The 18,514-nt window shown below is 40.2% G+C and overlaps 2 protein-coding genes across 10 annotated transcripts in view; both read right to left on the bottom strand.

The window, feature by feature from the left end:
- MCCC2 (methylcrotonyl-CoA carboxylase subunit 2) overlaps nt 1-11,378 on the bottom strand; it is a 34,789-nt gene extending 23,411 nt beyond the window's left edge. The window contains exons 1-5 of the mRNA XM_085213381.1: nt 11,189-11,378; nt 7,907-7,973; nt 4,396-4,480; nt 4,053-4,154; nt 3,342-3,469 (exon numbers count right to left, since the gene is read on the bottom strand). Of these exons, the coding sequence (XP_085069507.1) occupies nt 3,342-3,469; nt 4,053-4,154; nt 4,396-4,480; nt 7,907-7,973; nt 11,189-11,311 (505 nt within the window). The 5' untranslated portion in view covers nt 11,312-11,378. The remainder of the gene's footprint in view (nt 1-3,341; nt 3,470-4,052; nt 4,155-4,395; nt 4,481-7,906; nt 7,974-11,188) is intronic.
- Nucleotides 11,379-11,475: 97 nt separating this feature from the next.
- The window catches only part of BDP1 (BDP1 general transcription factor IIIB subunit), a 62,940-nt gene continuing 55,901 nt past the window's right edge, over nt 11,476-18,514 (bottom strand). For 6 of the 9 annotated variants that reach the window (XM_085213370.1, XM_085213377.1, XM_085213376.1 and 3 more), the window contains 4 exons: nt 17,684-17,726; nt 16,577-16,865; nt 15,022-15,220; nt 11,476-14,346 (listed from right to left, as the gene is read on the bottom strand). In XM_085213370.1, the coding sequence (XP_085069496.1) occupies nt 14,218-14,346; nt 15,022-15,220; nt 16,577-16,865; nt 17,684-17,726 (660 nt within the window). In that variant the 3' untranslated portion in view covers nt 11,476-14,217. Of the gene's footprint in view, nt 14,347-15,021; nt 15,221-16,576; nt 16,866-17,683; nt 17,727-18,514 lie in introns of those variants that run through there. The other 3 variants (XM_085213371.1, XM_085213372.1, XM_085213378.1) reach the window with 3 other exon arrangements.

Genomic DNA, 18,514 nt, shown 5'->3' with positions numbered 1-18,514 from the left:
GGACACGAGAGACACACGCCATAGGGTACAGCTCAAGTGCCCATTTAATGCTGCACAACAACTACCTATCTACCGTGACACACAACCACCCCGTGAACCCGTGACCCATCCAAGTACCACCCAGAACCACCCCCTGTAACTACCACCCACCTGAGCCCAAGTACCACCCACACCGAGTACCGCCCACACAAAACATTTAAACTAAGAATACTTTCAGCATGCATCTTAAAATCTATTTTTCTGTTGCGATTCTGTCACAAGTTCTGAAGAAGAAACTACCATTAAATGCCCCTGAAATACGTAACACATGTAGTTTCACACACTGATTATCCAGACACACTGAAGACCTTTTACTGTCTTCAGAAGCATCGTTTATACACGCCCTTGCCTCCTGATGTGCTTTACAAATTATAGGTCGCTAACTTCAGCTATTGTTCCACTCCATGAAAACATATCAAAAGACTCAAAAGAACAGAAAATGAAAAAGAAATGCACACGAATGCCAAGTGTCTCTAGCCACTTTGGCTTCTGCCAAGTTCTCTTCCTGAGCAACAGTCTACATGCACTGACTTCACAGAATCACAGAACGGACCGGGTTGGAAGGGACCCTTAAGAGCATCTAGTTCCAACCTCCTGCAAGGAGTTGCTGTGGCCAAAGTGAAGGACCTGGTAACTGGTCTTAGTGAAACTCACATAATTGGTCTCAGCCCAGTTATCTGGTCTATCCAGATCCTACTGCAAGACCTCCCTACCCTCAGGCAGGCAGACTCTTCCTCTCAGGGTGGCATCATCTGCAAACTTGCAGAGGGTGCACTCAATCCCACTGTCCTCGACACCTACGAAGATGTTAAATAGCACCGATCCCTGAGGAATGCAACTCATCACTGACCTCCACTTGGACACTGAGCTGTTGTCTGCAAATCTTTATGCAACCATCCAGCCAATTCTTTAATTCATTGACTGGTCCATTCCTCAAATCCCTTTTTCTCCAATTTGGTGACCAGGATGTTGTGCAGAACAGTGTCAAATACTTGGCGGAAGTCCAGGGAGACGACTTCAGTTGCCCTTCCTTTATCCACTGACACGTAACTCCATCATAAAAGGCCACCAAGCTTGTCAGGTAGAATTTGCCCTTGGTAAAGCTGTGCTGGTTACCATCAATCACATCATCTGTATTTTCCATGTGCCTTATTTGGGCCTTCAGGAGGATCTGCTCTGTGATCTTGCAAGGCACAGAGGAGAGACTGACTGTCCTGTAGTTCCTGGATCTTCTTTTTTTGCCCTTCTTGTAAATGGAAGTTATGTTTCCCCTTTTCCAATCAGTGGAAACTTCACCAGACTGCCACGACCTTTCAAATATGATGGAAAGCTGCTCAGCAACTTCATCTGCCAGCTCCCTCAGAACTCCTGGATGGATCTCATCAGGTTCCATGGATCTTGAGGTTCTTAGGGTGATCTCAAACCTCATCTTCACTTACAGCAGGCAGACCTTCTTTATCCAAGTTCTTACCCTTGCTTTCTGCAGCTTGGGTGTTGTGGCTAGACCCCTCGCTGGTAAAAACTGAGGCAAAGAAATCAATGAGTACCTGAGCTTAGCTTGTGACCAGGTCTCCAGTTTCTTTCAGGAGAGGACCCACATCCTCCCTGGTCATCTTTTTGTTACTGAAATACCTGTAGAATTTCTTCTTGCTCCCCTTAATATGCCTGGCTAGATTTAATTCTAACCAACTTTTAGCTTTCTAACCTGATCCCTGGCTTCTCAGACAGCTTCTTTGTAGTCCTCCCAGGTAATCTCCTTCTACTCCATTTGGACTTTCTTTTTGCAGCTAAGTAAGTCCAGGAGGTCCTTTTTGATTCATGGAGGCCTCCTGGCATCCTTGCCTGCCTTTCCTTCTTTTGGGATGCACTGCTCCTGGGTTTAGAGGAGATGGTCCTTGAATGCCAACCAGCCTTCTTGGACCGCCCTCCTTCTTCCAGGGCATACCCCATGTCACCTTGCCAGGCAGTTCCCTGAAGAATTCAAGGTCTGTTCTCCTGAAGTCCAGAGTAGCAACCTTGCTATGCACCTTCTTTGACATCCTGAGGATCTTGAACTCCATGATATCATGGTCCCTGCAGCCAAGGCTGTCCTTGAGCTTCATATTACTCACCAGCCCCTTCTTGTTGGTGAAGACAAAGTCCAGTGTAGCACCTTTTCTGGTGGGTTCCTGTACCATTTGGAAGAGGAAGTTATCATCAACATATTCCAGGAACTTTTTTTCATTGCTGGTGCCCTGCTGAGTTGGATATCTCTTTCCAACACATTTTTCGAAGGCAAACCTATGTCCCATATTTCTTTATTCCATTAGACCTTAAAATGGCAGCGTGACACAGTTTTGCTCACTGATACGTTCACTAAAAGGTTAAGAGCTGTCTGGACTCACAGAAGTTGTTAGTAAGTCAGACTAAAAGAGAAATCACAGCTGTTTTGCAAACAGCAAGGCTAAATTTCTTACAGCTTTCGTGAACAACAACCTCAAACAGCAATTACCCCTCCACTGCAGTATGACAATTCTACAAAGCCTCCATCCACGCTGTCACCTTGTCCACTCCATCAATACTTTCAGGTTCACATTTCTTCTAATCCTTCACATGCTGTTACTGGCCAGGACCTACCTATCTTTATGCTGACTTTTAGTTAAGTGTCCTCAGTGGTAAACCAATCAGTGCCTTTGAGCTGCTACGACAAGCAGAACAGAGGACTAAACCATCCTGTTTTTCTAACAGGGACAATACAAAGATAATTACTCTGTACTCTAATGCTTCCTTACATACACAAAATCAACTGGCCTACACACTCTATGAAATCTCACAGTACAATTTGGCTGAAGTTAGTTAATGGATTCAAGTTACTAGAGTGGGATTTGAGAATGAAAGGCAGACAGCGCTGTACAAAATCCCTACAAATAGTATTTCTATAAAACCAGGCTAAGAAAGTACTATTCTCTAATACATTAAGAACACTCAGACAACACTATGGGATTGATAGCCCACGAATGATAGAAGGAAAGAAAATGAATAAAAATGAAGTGATAAAAGTGGCACGACTACATCTGTGTTCTGTGAAACCAGCTCTACATTTGTGTTGAGAAGCTAGCATAGCAAGACTTTCCACTGAAGTGCAGAAGTAACATGCACTGTGAAAATGCATTTGGATAAATGTAACTGAAATACATACCTGGTTAGTCAAATCTAGAGATTCATCAGTCTCGGTAATACTTTTTAAAAGAAGCAGTGTTTTACTTAGAGGTTATGAGATGCCCTTGACAAGGATCACTTGCTGTTTCTGCAATGTGACTTACCCAAATATATGCAAGGCAGATGGTTTTGCATTGCAATTTCTTGAGCACGTAAGTGTTTTTTAACAGTGATGGGATAGTAGGTACCACCTTTGACAGTTGCATCATTGGCAACAATCAAACATTCCACCCTAAAAATAAAGCAAGTTTATGGGAGATAAATGTATTTGTAGTAAATAAATACATTTGTTGCTTAAGAGTTGCAATGTGACCAAGACACATGAAACCTCTGGGATGGTCAAGAGAGTAGCCCTCCTCAACTGCATTCCCTTCCAATGCATATGGTAACAGTAGTCTCAGCACTACAACACTCTGCTTCACAGTTCCTTAATTCCCCAAGGAAATGCTGTCCAAAGTCATATTTATTTTCAACAATTGTTTCAGTGCTACTTCTAGTGAGCAAAACTAATTCTCAGCCTAGAATCCAGTCCTACTACCTTTTGCAAATTGCTTTACTGATTCACTAATCTCTTTATTTCACCAGACAACAGAAAGTCTACGTGTGTCTAACTTCAACAGGCAAAACACTAACTGAAAAAAAAAATCAATTCCTTTAGACAAGACTGAATGAACTAAGATGCTAACTTCGCTGATTTTTTGGATGTCTAAAATGAAATACTGAAAAAAGCTACTAGCTTAATACTGGAAACTGAAGAAAACAATACCTTCTTCCTTTTCTTAACACCAGTAAGATAGATGACTTGTATCTCTCACCCAGATATTCGTCCAATGCCTGTGATAATACCTCCCGCTGGAACCTCTTCATTACCATACAACTGGTAGCCTGCAAACTGGGAGAACTCCAGGAATGGAGACCTAATAATGACAAATACCATAGCAACATTTTAAACATCAATCAGTCTAATGATTAGTCACCAGCGAATCTCATAAGATTCAATTTTCTAAGATGTGATTTAAAAAAACCAACAGATGAGTATTTCAAAGAACACATCTATAAAATTCCAAATGGTGATAGAAACTAATGAGAAAATAAGGCTCCTAGAATATTACCTGTGAAAGAGAATTTGATGTGTTTTTAAAAAGAGAAACTACTTACCCTGGATCAATAAGTCTGTCAATTCTCTCTCTGGGTAACAACTTTCCTCTTGATGTGTGAAGCTTACGAGCTTTTTCTCCACCTCCTGTGATACAAGAGTCATACATTAGCCTTACTGAGAACACAGACAGATAAATCACCAGTTATATTAAAATTCAGAATGGAAGTACTAAAGAGTTTCCATTTTTTTATGTATGGACTTTAATAATGCATTTAATAAATAACATTTTTCACTTCAAACAGATTTAAGATATCGATACAAATGCTTGCCTCTCATAACTTATTCTTCCTTCTCTTTTTTACAGCTAGTCTTGAGGCAAAGAAACTAATAAACAGTTCCTTCGCTGTTTGGCCACAAACAAAATGAAAACACAAATTCACAGAGGAAAGGACAGAAGAAAGCTTCTCCAAATGAGTTCAAAATAGCTATGCTGAATCCAATCCTCAAAGACCCAATACAGTGAAGATTCATCTCCTTAGATTACTTCAAAACTGTAAGCAACAGATTTCAGAAAGACAACATTTAATATCAAAGTTTACTTACCTTTGCTTCATTTCAACCTTTTACTTGACGCCAACCTAAATCATATCCTTTGCTCTCCAGAGCTTTGTATCATTCAACGCTTGAGACATCTCAGTTTCACATCAGTTGACACATCTCAGCCCCTTTATTAGCAACAGCTTATCCAAACAGTGTATTTATGTAGACAGATCACTGATCCACCTTGTCAATCTAAAACTGTATCCCCCCAAAGTAAAGAAGTTGTTTTTTTTGCTGACATTTCTCCTGAGACTTCTATACTGTCAGCTAAGCATTGCTGCAACAGAGCTGTTAAGCCTACCGGTCAGACCTTCCTTGTTACCTCCTTCCTTAACCACTATGATGTTGTGATTTAACCTGACAGACAGCTAAGCACCACACAGTTGTTTGCTCACTCCCCTCATCCCAGTGGGACAGAGGAGAGAATTGGGGGAAAAAAAAGAACTTGTGGGTTGAGATAAAACTGTTTACTAAGACAGAAAAAAGGAAAAGGATAATAGCTATGACTATATATATTATCAATGTATGTAACAAGTAGTGCTCAAGAAATTGCTTGCCACCTTCCAACTGATGCCCAGCTTGCCTCCCAAGCAGTGGAAGAGAAAAAAAAATAATCAACTCCCACCCCCTTCAAAATTCCTCCTGCATGGTGTCACATGGCATGGAATATCCCTCTGTCTAGTTGAAGCCAGCTGAGCTACTTCTGTTCCTCCCAGCTCCTTGGGCCTTTGGCTATGAACAGCCTCTGCTCTGTACAACACTGCTCAGCAGTAGCTATAAACATCAGTGTGTTATCAACATTGTTTTTCTCTTAGAACTAAAACATAACATCACGTCAGATATTCTAATCAAAACAATTCCATCGCAGCTGAAACGAAGGCATAATTTCCCACATAGCAGGCAGGCCAGAAAGCCCACAGCTTATTTCTGATTCAGTATGCTCATTAGGTCTGCATATCCAGCCTAAACTTTGCACATGCTTTTCACACAGGTCTCTTTCTGCACAAGTCTCTTAAACATTTCATACCCACAAAGCTAATATTCTCACCCAAATTCTCAACATCCCACATCACGACTACCACTATGTTTTACCTGACCTTGGCAGATACCATCTTGCCTTTCCCATTTACACTTGCAGTGCTGCTGCAAGAACCATTTTCCATCCTACGATTTTTGTCATCTCTGCCCATCCCTGCTCTTCTCACGCTAATCATAAATGCTTGCCCTGCAGGCCTTAGAGCCCTTCTATTAGTTTCTCTTCCAGAACTGAGAAGTTCAATCAACACTACAGTAACCCCCATCGTGGAGCAGCCTCCCTAACGATGAAACAAACTAGGGGCCATTTAACCTGACAGCTCCTCCTCAACAGCTCCTCTACAGCGATGTCTACTAGATTTCAATGTAATGTTTCAAAGCAGGCTTCAACTGCTGCTCTTCACAGAGACAAGGAGTATCTCAGATGCTTCTTTTGCTTGACAACACACATCTACTTGTTGTTATTTATTACAGCCTGTAAATTCTTTGGGGCAGGGATCCTCTTCCTGTTGCTTGGGATTACAAGGTAGATTGTATGGGTTTACAAAAGTCCCACTCAACAGAGGAACAAGGAGTGAAACATATATTAAAAAGACCTCTGTCAAGAGCTCCTTCTCCAAAAAACAGCTCTCAGAAAGAAAAAGAGTTTGCAGCTATCCCTCAAAACTCTTCAGTTTATATATCCAACTCTCCTCATGTCTGTAAGACAGGTCAAGCAATCATTCACAAGGTACATATTTTAACATCCTGGCAGAGCATCTCTGAGGCTTCAGTCTTCTATCATATGATAAGCAAGAACAGGAAAGGTGCTGCAGCAAAGAAGGTCATGACCATTAACTCATAAGCCACACAAACAACTACTGAATGGTCTCTACACTCATACAAAACAGGGAATCTATGGGATTCAACATATCTTGATGAAATCCTGGAGTTCTCATACACAGCAAGTAAGAAAAAACAAAGCTCATGATCTTAAATGTGCTCCTCTAAAACCGCAGAAGAGATTACATTATATAAGAAACAGCATACAGTATATTGCCACGATGAATACTAACTGGGGAGAGTTAAAGCTGAGTGCTTTAAACATCTATAAACTTTTTTCTTCAGTCAACTGGAATTACTTCAGGTAGTCTAAGCAGTTAAGACACCGAAACAGAGATATTTCAACCTTCTAAACCGGTACAAATTTGCTTCTGTTTGCCAGCCAAACGACGCCAGAGGTCTTTGTAAATCCCTTTACAAGTAAAGAGACAAACAGGCAACGTGAACAAAAGCACACTTGTCACACCGACCCGTTGTAAAAGCAGGAGGGAGGATGAAGCAAAGAAGCAGGTAAAAAGGAAAGCGCAGCAATAAAAACCTTTTAATAGTCTTACCTATTTTTAACATACTGCCATTAAATTTATTAAGGAAACATACTTTCCAGTGATATTATAAAAAATTAAACAACTCTAAACACCTAGTTTTCATTATCTACTTTCCTTACTTTGTGCCTCACTAGGAATGAAATTAATCTTTTGATTGTATCAGCCCTGCTTTAATTTATTTCATTTTCCCAGTAATTTATTTGCAGCATTAGGATAGACCTAATCCACCTGATAAACAAATGCATTAGCTAAATACTGTGATAAACTAGTACCAATGCTATGGACTTTTTTCTTATTTAAACTCAGTTACTTAAAAAAAAAAAAAAAAATCAACTAAGTTTTTAACCAACCTAACCTGGATATAAACTCTAAGGTTTTCAGCTGATGAAAGTAGATTTGAACAGATGACACACATTTCTGTACGACTGTTACAATCCATCTAGCATGTTGTATCTGAACGATCAGTAAACACGCAACTAAAGTGAAAAATAATTACAAAAAAAGGAAAAGCATTCTATTTGAGGAATAGTTTTAACAAGCCTTCTAAAATCTGGACTAGCACACTTACCTAATCTGATTTTTTCTGCTTCTTCTTGGAGTTTAGTGACCAGGGCTTTCATTCGTTCATAGTTTTCCTAAATGGGGAAACAAATCTTTCAAGTTTAACCATAGGCTACAGAATGATGCTTTAATAAAGAAACACAGAAAACAGTATGTAACATTAATTTCTTTTCACATTTTCTACTTACCTTATTAAGTACTTGCTCTGTATTGTCTTTAAAGAAATAACATTTCTACCTGTATGTGGGCTTCCTTATGTCATCCCAAAGCATTTAATATACAAGCTTCACAAAAAACTCTGATTATGTTTGAACTGAAAAAGCCCACTCTAAGCTTAATGAACCAATACCAAAACTAGTCATTACAGAGTTCAAACTTTATTTTTCAGGTTTTGTTAACTTACTGGTGTGTGTTTATTTGCCCTTCACAAATCTAACTTTGTAAAATAAATCATGGGTACTCAAATGAAGTGCTGCAGCGCCTCTTGTGCCAGAAGATGAATGACCTAGAGTGAATTAACTTAGTAAAAATGCCTGTATTCTCACTATTTAAACAGAACAGAAATATAAAAAAAAGCTTTTCAAAAGCAGGAAAGTGTGACCTTCTTGCCAATACTCCTCTTAGAATAACAAAGGCTCTTGTAGCTTCGAGTATGATTATCGAGTAGTCAACTCACCACCAGTGCCCTTTCCAGTCATTTTTACCACTTCTTCGGGATTAAAAGGTATTAGTCAACCTTATTGAGGCTTTTCAGATATGTTAAGAACTATGTAACTTCTCTGAAAAGTATAACTGCAACATAGCAACAAGATGTATTAACTGTAGCATGAGAAAAATCAGTCCTGTCTATTGCTCATTTAGAAGATAGTACAGCCTAATTTGACAGAAAAAAAAATAATAATCTGGAGACTTTATATTCAGAGGGGAACAGAGAATTAGGGTTACCCTAGTAAGTAGCAAGTGCTGTAGTCTGTTTTCTTCTGCCCTGAATCACTGAAAGGCACCACAACGTGAAGGGCAAACAGAATGAAAACACACACACAGGTCAACGCACTCAAAGTGGTTTAGCTGTCCAGAAGGACTTCGTAAAGGAAGCACTTCTTGCCCCTTGGCCCTAGCAATCCCACCGGCTGGCACACGTGGCTGATTGATGAGATCAACACTCAGACATCCTCCACCAGAAGGGGACACTGCAGCAACAGGTCAGTGTGTGCCACCCTGGGCTCCGGTCGGAGCGCGTGCAGCACAGTGCACAGACTGGGCCTTCACCCATCTATTACTATGCAGCTGCTCTTTTCTTCCTCAGCTGCGAAATGACACAGGAATGGCCTACTGGAGGTTCAGTGACTGGGAAACGAGAACAAATCAGCCACGTTTGTTCGTCTGACTGCAGTCGCACACCACTGAAGAAAACAAACCCTGATGTCAGTCCCTCAAAAGACCAACTTTAAATACATACTTGTAAAACTCTGTCACGGCACTCCATATTACTGTGTCTGAGTGTCAGCTGGCCCACCTTCCAGCACTGCACAGAGATGTCCTTCTTTCGCCTTTATTTAGTCAACCTGTTTCCTCTAAGCACACTCAGCTTCTTCACACACTACTGGGATTAAATATTCAGCTTGAAATAGGAAAAAATCCAGCTAAGAATGGCAAAGGGAATTAAAAGGGGCACAGCAATCACAGTCTTGCTTATCTGATTCTGGATTAATAACTTCTGTAGTTATTTTATCTACTTTCCTGCAGGAAAATTCATGAAAGCGTTTCTTATGCCATCAGTAAAAATATCTTGCTACAATATTTAATTTCTGACCTTATCTTTCATGTCTTTTAACCACAAGACACCTCTGCATATTACAAAGGAAAAGCAAGGATGCATATAGGTTTTGAACACATGCAGAAATGGCTCCACACAGGATCAGACTAATTCTGCCATATATCTGTGGCCTCTTAATGCCAAAAATGCAAGTGAATGGACGCACCTTCCTCCTGTAAACCTGCCTCTGCACCAGTAGAGTCTATAAAATTCTGCTCTTAGTGTGAGGGCTCCTAGGAATTCAAAGGAGGATCAAGAAGTGAAAGTTACAGACTGATCCTAAGATCCTAATGAGCTAAGTGAATTACTGCTACCTAAGCAAAGCAGCCATAAGAGCTAATCCTGAGAGTCTTCACATAGATTCTCCTTCGTTTTCCAGAATTTAGACTCATTGCTAAACTACGTTTTCACTTGCCTAGCTTTACAGACAGTGTACATTATGAAGGCCAACCTGTCTGGCTAAACTGACAGCCAGAAGGGCAAGCACCACCTACAGGAGGTGAGACCTTCATCACACACTGCTACGCTCTCTTCTGTTTGCAGTTTTTCTCTGCACACCGTTATTTTTTTCAGATTCTTTAACACCTCACAGCACTTTGTGTCTGTAAAGCATTACGTGCATTTACACTGCTGCACAAATTACACCTAGTACTAACACTACCAGCTCTATTACTGTTGAATGATGTAGCACACACTCCTTCAGGTTGGGCTTGTCCAGCAGAGCCACTTTTCCTGCCTTGAAGTCTGATTGAAAACTGCTGCCAAAATACACAAACACTAGAAATGGAAGTAAAAATAAAGTGTTCTACAAAGAGTCAGCCTTGACTTTTGAGATTTAAAGGTGCACACACAAATGCAAATCCACTGACAGCTTAGCTGAGTGAATGCATTTATTAAACTGCTGTTTTTCTGCTTGTTTGTTTGCAGATGCAAATGCATACGCACGTATCATGTACTATTATACACGTTTATATACATGCATATAAACACATTCATACAACGAAGACTGGTATGTATAAATACACATGCTGGTGTCCCATGGAAGTTTCTGTAGCTTGATTTCTGCAAAACCACGTTCAGAACTGCATGAAGCGTTTCACAGTTCTTCCCACCAGCTCCGATCCACTCCTAAAGCCGCCCTGTTCTCCACCCAGCCGCGAACACAACTTTCACCTTCCGGGTGAAGACGCCAATATAGCACCATTATTAATGCGATTTACAACGCCGTCACCGCGGTAAGATTTAACTCCACCCGCATCTCCTCCCCAAGGGTAACGCCTTCTGCCGGCAGCCCGGGCACTCCGCGCCATCCGCTCCCCTTCTCCTCGAGAAAGGGAACCGCCAACAAACAGCAGGGAGCTCCCAGCTCCGGGAAGCGCCGGGCTTCGTAATGACGGAGGGTTCGCTCAGGGACACCGAGGAGCAGCGCTTGGGCGCTGAGGCCCGCCCCGAGCCCCCGCGGTACCAGCCTACCTGGTAGAGCGGGGAGCCCGCGTCGGGCCGCGAGCCCACCGCCGCCACCGCCTCGCCATAGCGGGCGCGGGCCGGGCGGGCTGCACCCGCGCGGGAGAGGAGGCGGCAGCGGCCCAGCAGCATGGCGGCCACGCACTGCCGGCCGCGCCGCCCGCCGCCGCCACTCCCACCGCCGCAGCCAACGGGTGGAGGGGCCGCCCGCCCTCAGCCGCGCCCGCGGGGCCGTGAGGAAAAAGTGACGTTGCGGTTAGAACGCGTGATAAATAGGACGGGAACGAGCACGGGAGTCATATAAAATAATTTATTTACATAGTTTACACGACAACTTTCTTTGAAACAGAAAGCACGTAGGCGATTATACAGGCGGAAATCCCGCTGAAATCCCATCGCACAGATCTTTCATTGCCATACCGTCCGCTGTTACAGAACACGACGCAACCTTTTCTCACCTCTATCCAAACTGTTCTTTGAAACAAAGTGCAAATGGTTTACTGGAGGGAACAGAAAGCATGGCCTCTATGAACAAGATAGGCAAGGCACCTTAAATCTTAGTAATGAAAAGTTATTTTGTATCCTGTACTACAAATGCAAACTGCACGCAATGAAATGCACAATGGTTATCACCTCAGAAAATACTCACGGCAATTATTTCATAGCCAAATCCCCAGAAATGTGTTCGTAGGCTATGTCAGTGCAAAAGGGATTGAAACATGCCACGCGTGTTAAGAACTAAGCATCTGATTAAAAGAAATATCTGCAAGGCATACATGGAACTTAATGTATACACTCATCTATTCCCTAATGTTTACATCAAACATCTCAAGTTAAATGTGTTAGGCAGAACAAAAGAGCCGAGGTTTCCAAACAGAAACTGATGGTGGTGGATTACCTTTGTGTGTGTGTCTGGTTTTTGTTTGTCTTTCTTTCAACAATATGCTTTTCAGACTGTCAAGCTGGGATCACCAGCCTTTTCACCACCTCTACAAGATGCTGCTGCAAGCCCCACAGAATGGCTGGGGCTGGAAGGGATCATGAAGCTCCAGCCTCCCACCACATGCAGGGCCAACCAACCTCCCCATTTAATACTAGACCAGGTTGCCCAGGGCCCCATCCAACCTGACCTTGAATACCTCCAGGGATGGGGCATCCACAGCCTCTCTGAGCAATGTGGTTGACAGGTCTCCTACTACAGCAACTTGCAACAGCAGTAGTTTTTCGGTGTATTTTTCATTATTGACAAAGTTTTAAATGTTCATTCATAAGCACTGCCAAACATTCTCAAACTTTAAAGTATTTCAAAATGCAGTAAATGATTACATGAGAACATTTGCAAGTAAATTATTACCCAGCCCCAAGATGAAGATGGGTTTCTGCAGAGCATAATACAATTCAAATTTCTTTTTTATAACAGTTTCTTTTGCAAAAATATTTGCTGTTAATAATTACCAGGAGAAATAGCTGGACTACTTACATCTACATGCTCTTTTTCGTGTAATAACGTTTAAGAATTACTTGACCTCTCAGTGGCTACCTGTAAGAACTCAAAAGAACTTTTGTATTTCAACAAGACAATTTTCCTAAGCAAGAAAAAAAAATAAGCTAAAATCTCAAGCTACACCAAAATTTTATGGTGAGTTTCAGTACAAGCAGACGTGGAACATGAGGAAAACGTTCAAATACAACTGCTTCCAAATAGCAAATCCGTAAAGCAACATCACTGTTGTTTAAATCCAGTTGTTGGTGCTACTTTGAATAAGTGCAACAAAGGACATCACTACAGATATACACACCTACATGCAGAAACAAGAAGAAACGCCATCTAACCCCTTTGTTTTCAAATTTAGAAGATGTCCCAGTTCCAGCTAAGATAATGTTGACAGTACAGCTATGGTTCTTGCTGAGAGATGTGTGCAATCCCAAGGCTCAGTGGGAAGAGACACCATACAGGATGAAGCCAGGAGAGCTGGCCTGAATGAAGCCAAGGGTTTACTCCATACCACATGACATCATACAGAAGGCTGTAAAGATGTGGGGAGGGTCACTGATTGCAGTTGGCCTGGCATCAGTCAGCAGGTAGTGAGACCTTGAGTTACTAGGAGGGCAGTCTGCAGGCAGCTGTATTATTAGCTGGATGTTGGCTGGTGAGTGATAAGCAGTTGCACTGTGGAGATATTTATCTGTTAGTGCATGTTTGTCTTCATTTTCCTTTTCTGTCTTGGTAAAGAGTTTTTATCTCATCCACGACTCCTATTCTCCCTCATTCCACTTTCTGTGGTGCTTAACTGCCTGCTGGGTTAAATCACAACAGAAGGAAACTGGCATTTGTACTGAGAAACATTAAACTCTTCCTGTCATTCCAATAGGACAGTTCCAAAGATTATCACTGTGTAAATTAAATGTTTTTCAGGTTTTTCCTCTATGCATTTTAAAGGAGCTAAAGTCATTTGGCTTTTCAGGCTAGGGTCTTTTAACTTCTGTAAGACATCTTAAATACAAAAATACATAATTTGGAGATGCTAATAAAAATACCTGCAGTGCTGAACAGAATTATGCATTTATGATGGTACTTTCAGTATTTGCATCCTGATCTACAGAGATTGCACTGTAAATAAAAGGTTTTCCCCTCTAACATACTAATACAGCATACTTCACAAAAAGAAGTAAAGAACTTATATAATCAGTATCACAGTCTTTAGCATTAAATTCAAAGGAATAGCTTGTCACAAGAATAAGCATTTTTTGCATTGCACTTCTCTAGAAGACAATCATGCACCCATTACCAAGATCCAAACAAGTGAAAATTAATCCCGCAGCCACTGTTCTGGTCCAGTGACACCAACATAGTGGTTTAGCTTATGTCAACCTTTTGAAAGCACCCATTTAGAAGAAAATGACTCCTTATGGAAGTTACTAACAGTAATTGATGCTAAACTTGGTATAATTAATATTAAAACAAGTAATGTTTTCCTAAAAAATGATAACTTTATTTAGCTGTACTAAGATCCCACCATTTTTAGAAAGCCAATTTGCTATTCTGCGTCATCTACTTCCATAAAGATGTCACTGAAAAAATACTCTGAGATTTTGGTTGGCTCCTCTTCCTTCTCTTGATCTTCAGCACACTGGGGAGGCTTCTTGGGTGGTTCACTATGTGGAGCCTAATAGAAAAAGAAAAGGCTACTCATAACAGAGCACATGTGCATGCACATATAAGCATATGTAGATGCTTGTGCTGTCAATTCAGATAGCAAGATTAAAAAAATTAGGAATTATTGGAAAAAGGAAAACAAGTAGGTTCCCCTCTCATCCCTCTACTGGCACCAGGAATATTTCTGCAGCAAAAGCTGATTAAGATTTTGAGATGGACTGCGTACTGGGCAGTGGTCACTCCCTTTTGACTGACTTCACATATTTGCTGTGGGTGTCTGTTTAAACAGAGAACCATTGGTACAAGGCAATTCAAAGTCATAAAACTTCACAGAATAACCATCTTGTACCTATACACATTAATACAGTTATCAGCAGAGCCCCTCACAGCTTCATTTAAGTCTTGAAGGAACGTACGAACCTTATGCAACTTCTGCAAAAGTAACAGAGTAGAAAAATGGGCCACAACTCTCCAAGAAACCAAAATGTTCAAAGATACATGCGCACAGAGAAAGCAACTAAATTCCCTTTGAAGTTTCCTAGACATGCACAAGTTAGAGTCCATTCACTGCAGCAGACAAATCTCTCAAAACTTGATCACAACAAGCCCCCTTCTCACTCTTAAAACAACTAATTCGTTGTTTCTCACATCTCAAAAATGCAAAAACATTCAGAAGCAAACATACCGTAACTATAGCATCAACAGTTGCGCTGTCATACTCCACAGATGATGATGTGCTTCTAGAGGGAAAGGAACAAGATTCCGTGTCATCCTTATTAGATGGAGTTGTTTTTTTCAGACTTTGCTTTGTGGTCCCAATCCGTGGGTTTGCGATCTTTCCTCTCTTCCTTTGCATTTCTTCTGCAGATTCAGAACTACTTTTTCTGCAAGTTAAAGATAAAAATCCCAATGGTTTTCATCCACTCCACTCAAAACAAGTACAGTCAGAATGTAACAGAATTGATCCATAAAAGCAATATGTAAATAGTATTACAGGAATCGAGTTCACGATACAGCACACACTTCAGAGATGCTTGAAAATTCTTAAGGAAAAAAACAAGAAGTTTTCATCAGCTTCTGTATGACTGATTATTCTGGCATACGAGGAGTTTACAAAGTGTAAGAGGAACACTTAACAACCTCCACTCTTGAGAACAAGGATATGTCACTTGTCTCTGAACTAGAGACTGTAACTACCAGATGCTCAGAACAGCTTCTGAGAGGAACAGAGACATAGACCTGAAGGAAGAATTCAGAAGAGCACACTTCGTGTAATTAATGACAAAAAAAAACCAACATGATTCCCAAGGATTGGACTATGTCAGACTCTCTTAGACTATCTACACCAGAAAGAAGAATCCCTGTTGCAGAGCTTCAGCCTGTTGTTAGCATTGTACGTGTTGTTATATGCAAGACAGAGAAGTCACAGTGACGAAGTATAGAGGAAGTACATCCTGTATCAAAGGACTTCTCATGTTGCTAAGAATTTACAGCTTAGGAAATAAATCTGAAAGCTAGGATCCTTAATTTCAATTATTTGTTACCCAGCTACTGTAGATATCTCAGATACAAATAACCAGTTTTGTTGGGAACATAACATAATGAAAGAGCAAATAACAGGATCAGGACAGACCTGTGGAGCACCACGGTCAAAAAAACAGTGTGTACAACAGAGAGAAGAAACTAAAACATTTAAATACTATAGAAAGGTATATTAAAACAAGAAGACATAGTTCAAATAGTTGGATGGGCAGATAAGAATAATATCCTTTGATCTGTCAGGGTAGAAGATCCAATGGGGAAAAGACTAAAATTAGTACTTGTAGAAACACAGTGAGTACTACATCCAAATCTTATTGACAGAAGGCCAAAAATCATAACAAATGGATGGGTGCATATATCTAAGCATTAGACTGAGCTAAGAAAAACAATTATCCTAAGTCTGTATTACAGCTTCATGGATATCTGTATCAAAAGAGGCATCTGTCAGTGCCTAAACAGATGTATCAGTAACATCTCCTGGTCAATCTGCCTATTTAATGCCTAAAACACTTCAAATTTTAAAGGAGACAGCTTGATCCGTTTTAATTTCTGTGGAGGATAGACCTATAATTCTTACAGGTTGCAAATTGTAATTAATTGTAATACTCTTGTAATACTAAGTGGAAAGAGGATATCAATAACTCTATATGGAAAAGAATGTCTAACAGAAAAGGCTGACAAAAACATTGTATAGATACCTGAGTAATGGAGTTTTTGAAGATTCTGTTAGACTTTCAGTACATTCCAACTGTGCTGCTTCATGTTTATCCCCCAGTTTTCCTTGTTCAGTTATTTCTGTTCTGCTGGAGGTTAACCTACATGTCATCTCCTCTTGACTGGATGCCAAATTGTGAAATGATGCTTTCCCTGAACTCTCTGAAGTTTCACACTGGCTTCTCTCATCTACTGGTGAAACAGACTCAGACAGCAAGGCAGGAATAAGTACATTTTTCTTTGCTGAAGCCCCTTGGTTTTGAAAAAGATTATCTGTAAAAGAATAGAGATTAATTAAGAAACTTCAGTTAGTTGCTTTCATTGATAACACCACAGTCCAAAAGATGAGTGTAATGTTAAAGTGGCTTAAAAGATGAGGGCTGATTTTTTTTCCAGTTTTTTTGTCATTTTGTTTTTTTGAAACCACCACTAGGACTAAAGAATTCACAATCTGCTTTTAAAGTCTGTCAAGACATTATAACGTTATGTGGAAAAGCTGGAGAAGTTTAGTTTCACAGCTGCACTCCCAATCTTTACAGCATACAACAGAACTTAGTGAAGTTGTTTAAAATTCCACAATCTCTCTTTCAAGTTTACTTCATAATCAGGTAGTTCTCCAAATCCTTCAAAGGCTCAGCTGATTGAAAACTGTACTGTCAGGATTTACCTGATTAAGCAGTGTATGTATTTTTTAAAAGACTAACACAAAATAAAAAATGAATTGTGTCATAGCATGGTAACATTAACACCTTTGGTTATTAGCACTCTCTGGCAAGGGAAAATATTTGCTAAGCAGACAATAACAGGTTTGTCTAAAAATCTCCTGAAATTCACAAGTAGAATATCTACAGCATTGCTCTTAGAACCATTACAAACCATTATTAAATTAATAGCCAGCTATGTAATACAACACATTCAGTTTATAGCAGAAACTGTGAAACTGAGGTATTAGGGCATTGCAGGAAAAATTCCTTTCTAATTTTAAGTTAGTTGCAGACAGGACCACTTAGGATAATGACAAATATCAAACTGCTGTGTATTACGCATTTAAATTAGTTACAATTTGCTTTTACAAGTTTAAATTTACCTACCAGAAGATCTTATTTGAGTATTTGTGGATTTACTTGAATACCCCTGTATTGAAAAAAAAAAAAAAAAAAAAGTTATTTATCTCACTATTCAAGAAACAATAAAAGTTGACAGAGGCACATCGTGCATGTACACTTCTAAGAACAGGAGTGATAAAAAATACATCTTCAGTAGAGTATAATTCACCATATAGCTTATTTCCTGAGCAGGCTTCCAAGGTGTTCCCATAAGAAATGATTCAAGACAAGAATGACAAGATGAGTGGTCAACAAAGGAGGAACAGTTTTATCTAGTCCTTCCTAGAAAAGCTCTCTGAATCGTATGTGAAATTATTGCTCATTCCTTGACATAGTCACACTACAAAGCCCTAGTCTGGTCACAGAAATTAATGGCAGTCATTCCAACAACTGGGTCATTTTCAAAAAGCACCAGGAAGCCCAAACAGACTGGCCAGTCTTTCTTTGCAGGTATTCTTATAGACTAGTGCCCATTAGGACAAAAATGTTATGAACATATTTAACAACTTCTTTTGTAATAGACACCATCATGAACCATTATGTTATCCAGTTAATCTGCACTATCTTCCAGTCATCCACTATACAATCAGAGTTTTCTCTCCTGCAGTGCTGCTGTCAGAAAGGCTGTGGTGAATGAACCAAATATTAAGATGTAGTACCAGCCTGCATACTAGAAAGCCTAATAAAAATATCCAAGAACAAACAAATTCTCAAAAAACAAATCAGAATCAACAGTCTAAAAACTGTTTTACCATTCAAAGTAAGAAGCAATCTTTAGATGTCAATTTGCCTTTGAAATTGTACAGATTAAGTCAC

The sequence above is a fragment of the Meleagris gallopavo genome, chromosome Z, assembly GCF_905368555.1.
Source record: "Meleagris gallopavo chromosome Z, MGAL_WU_HG_1.1, whole genome shotgun sequence".
NCBI classification, from domain to species: Eukaryota; Metazoa; Chordata; class Aves; order Galliformes; family Phasianidae; genus Meleagris; species Meleagris gallopavo.
The sequence above is the reverse complement of the archived record's forward strand: the minus strand, read 5'-3'. Positions and strand labels throughout refer to the sequence as shown.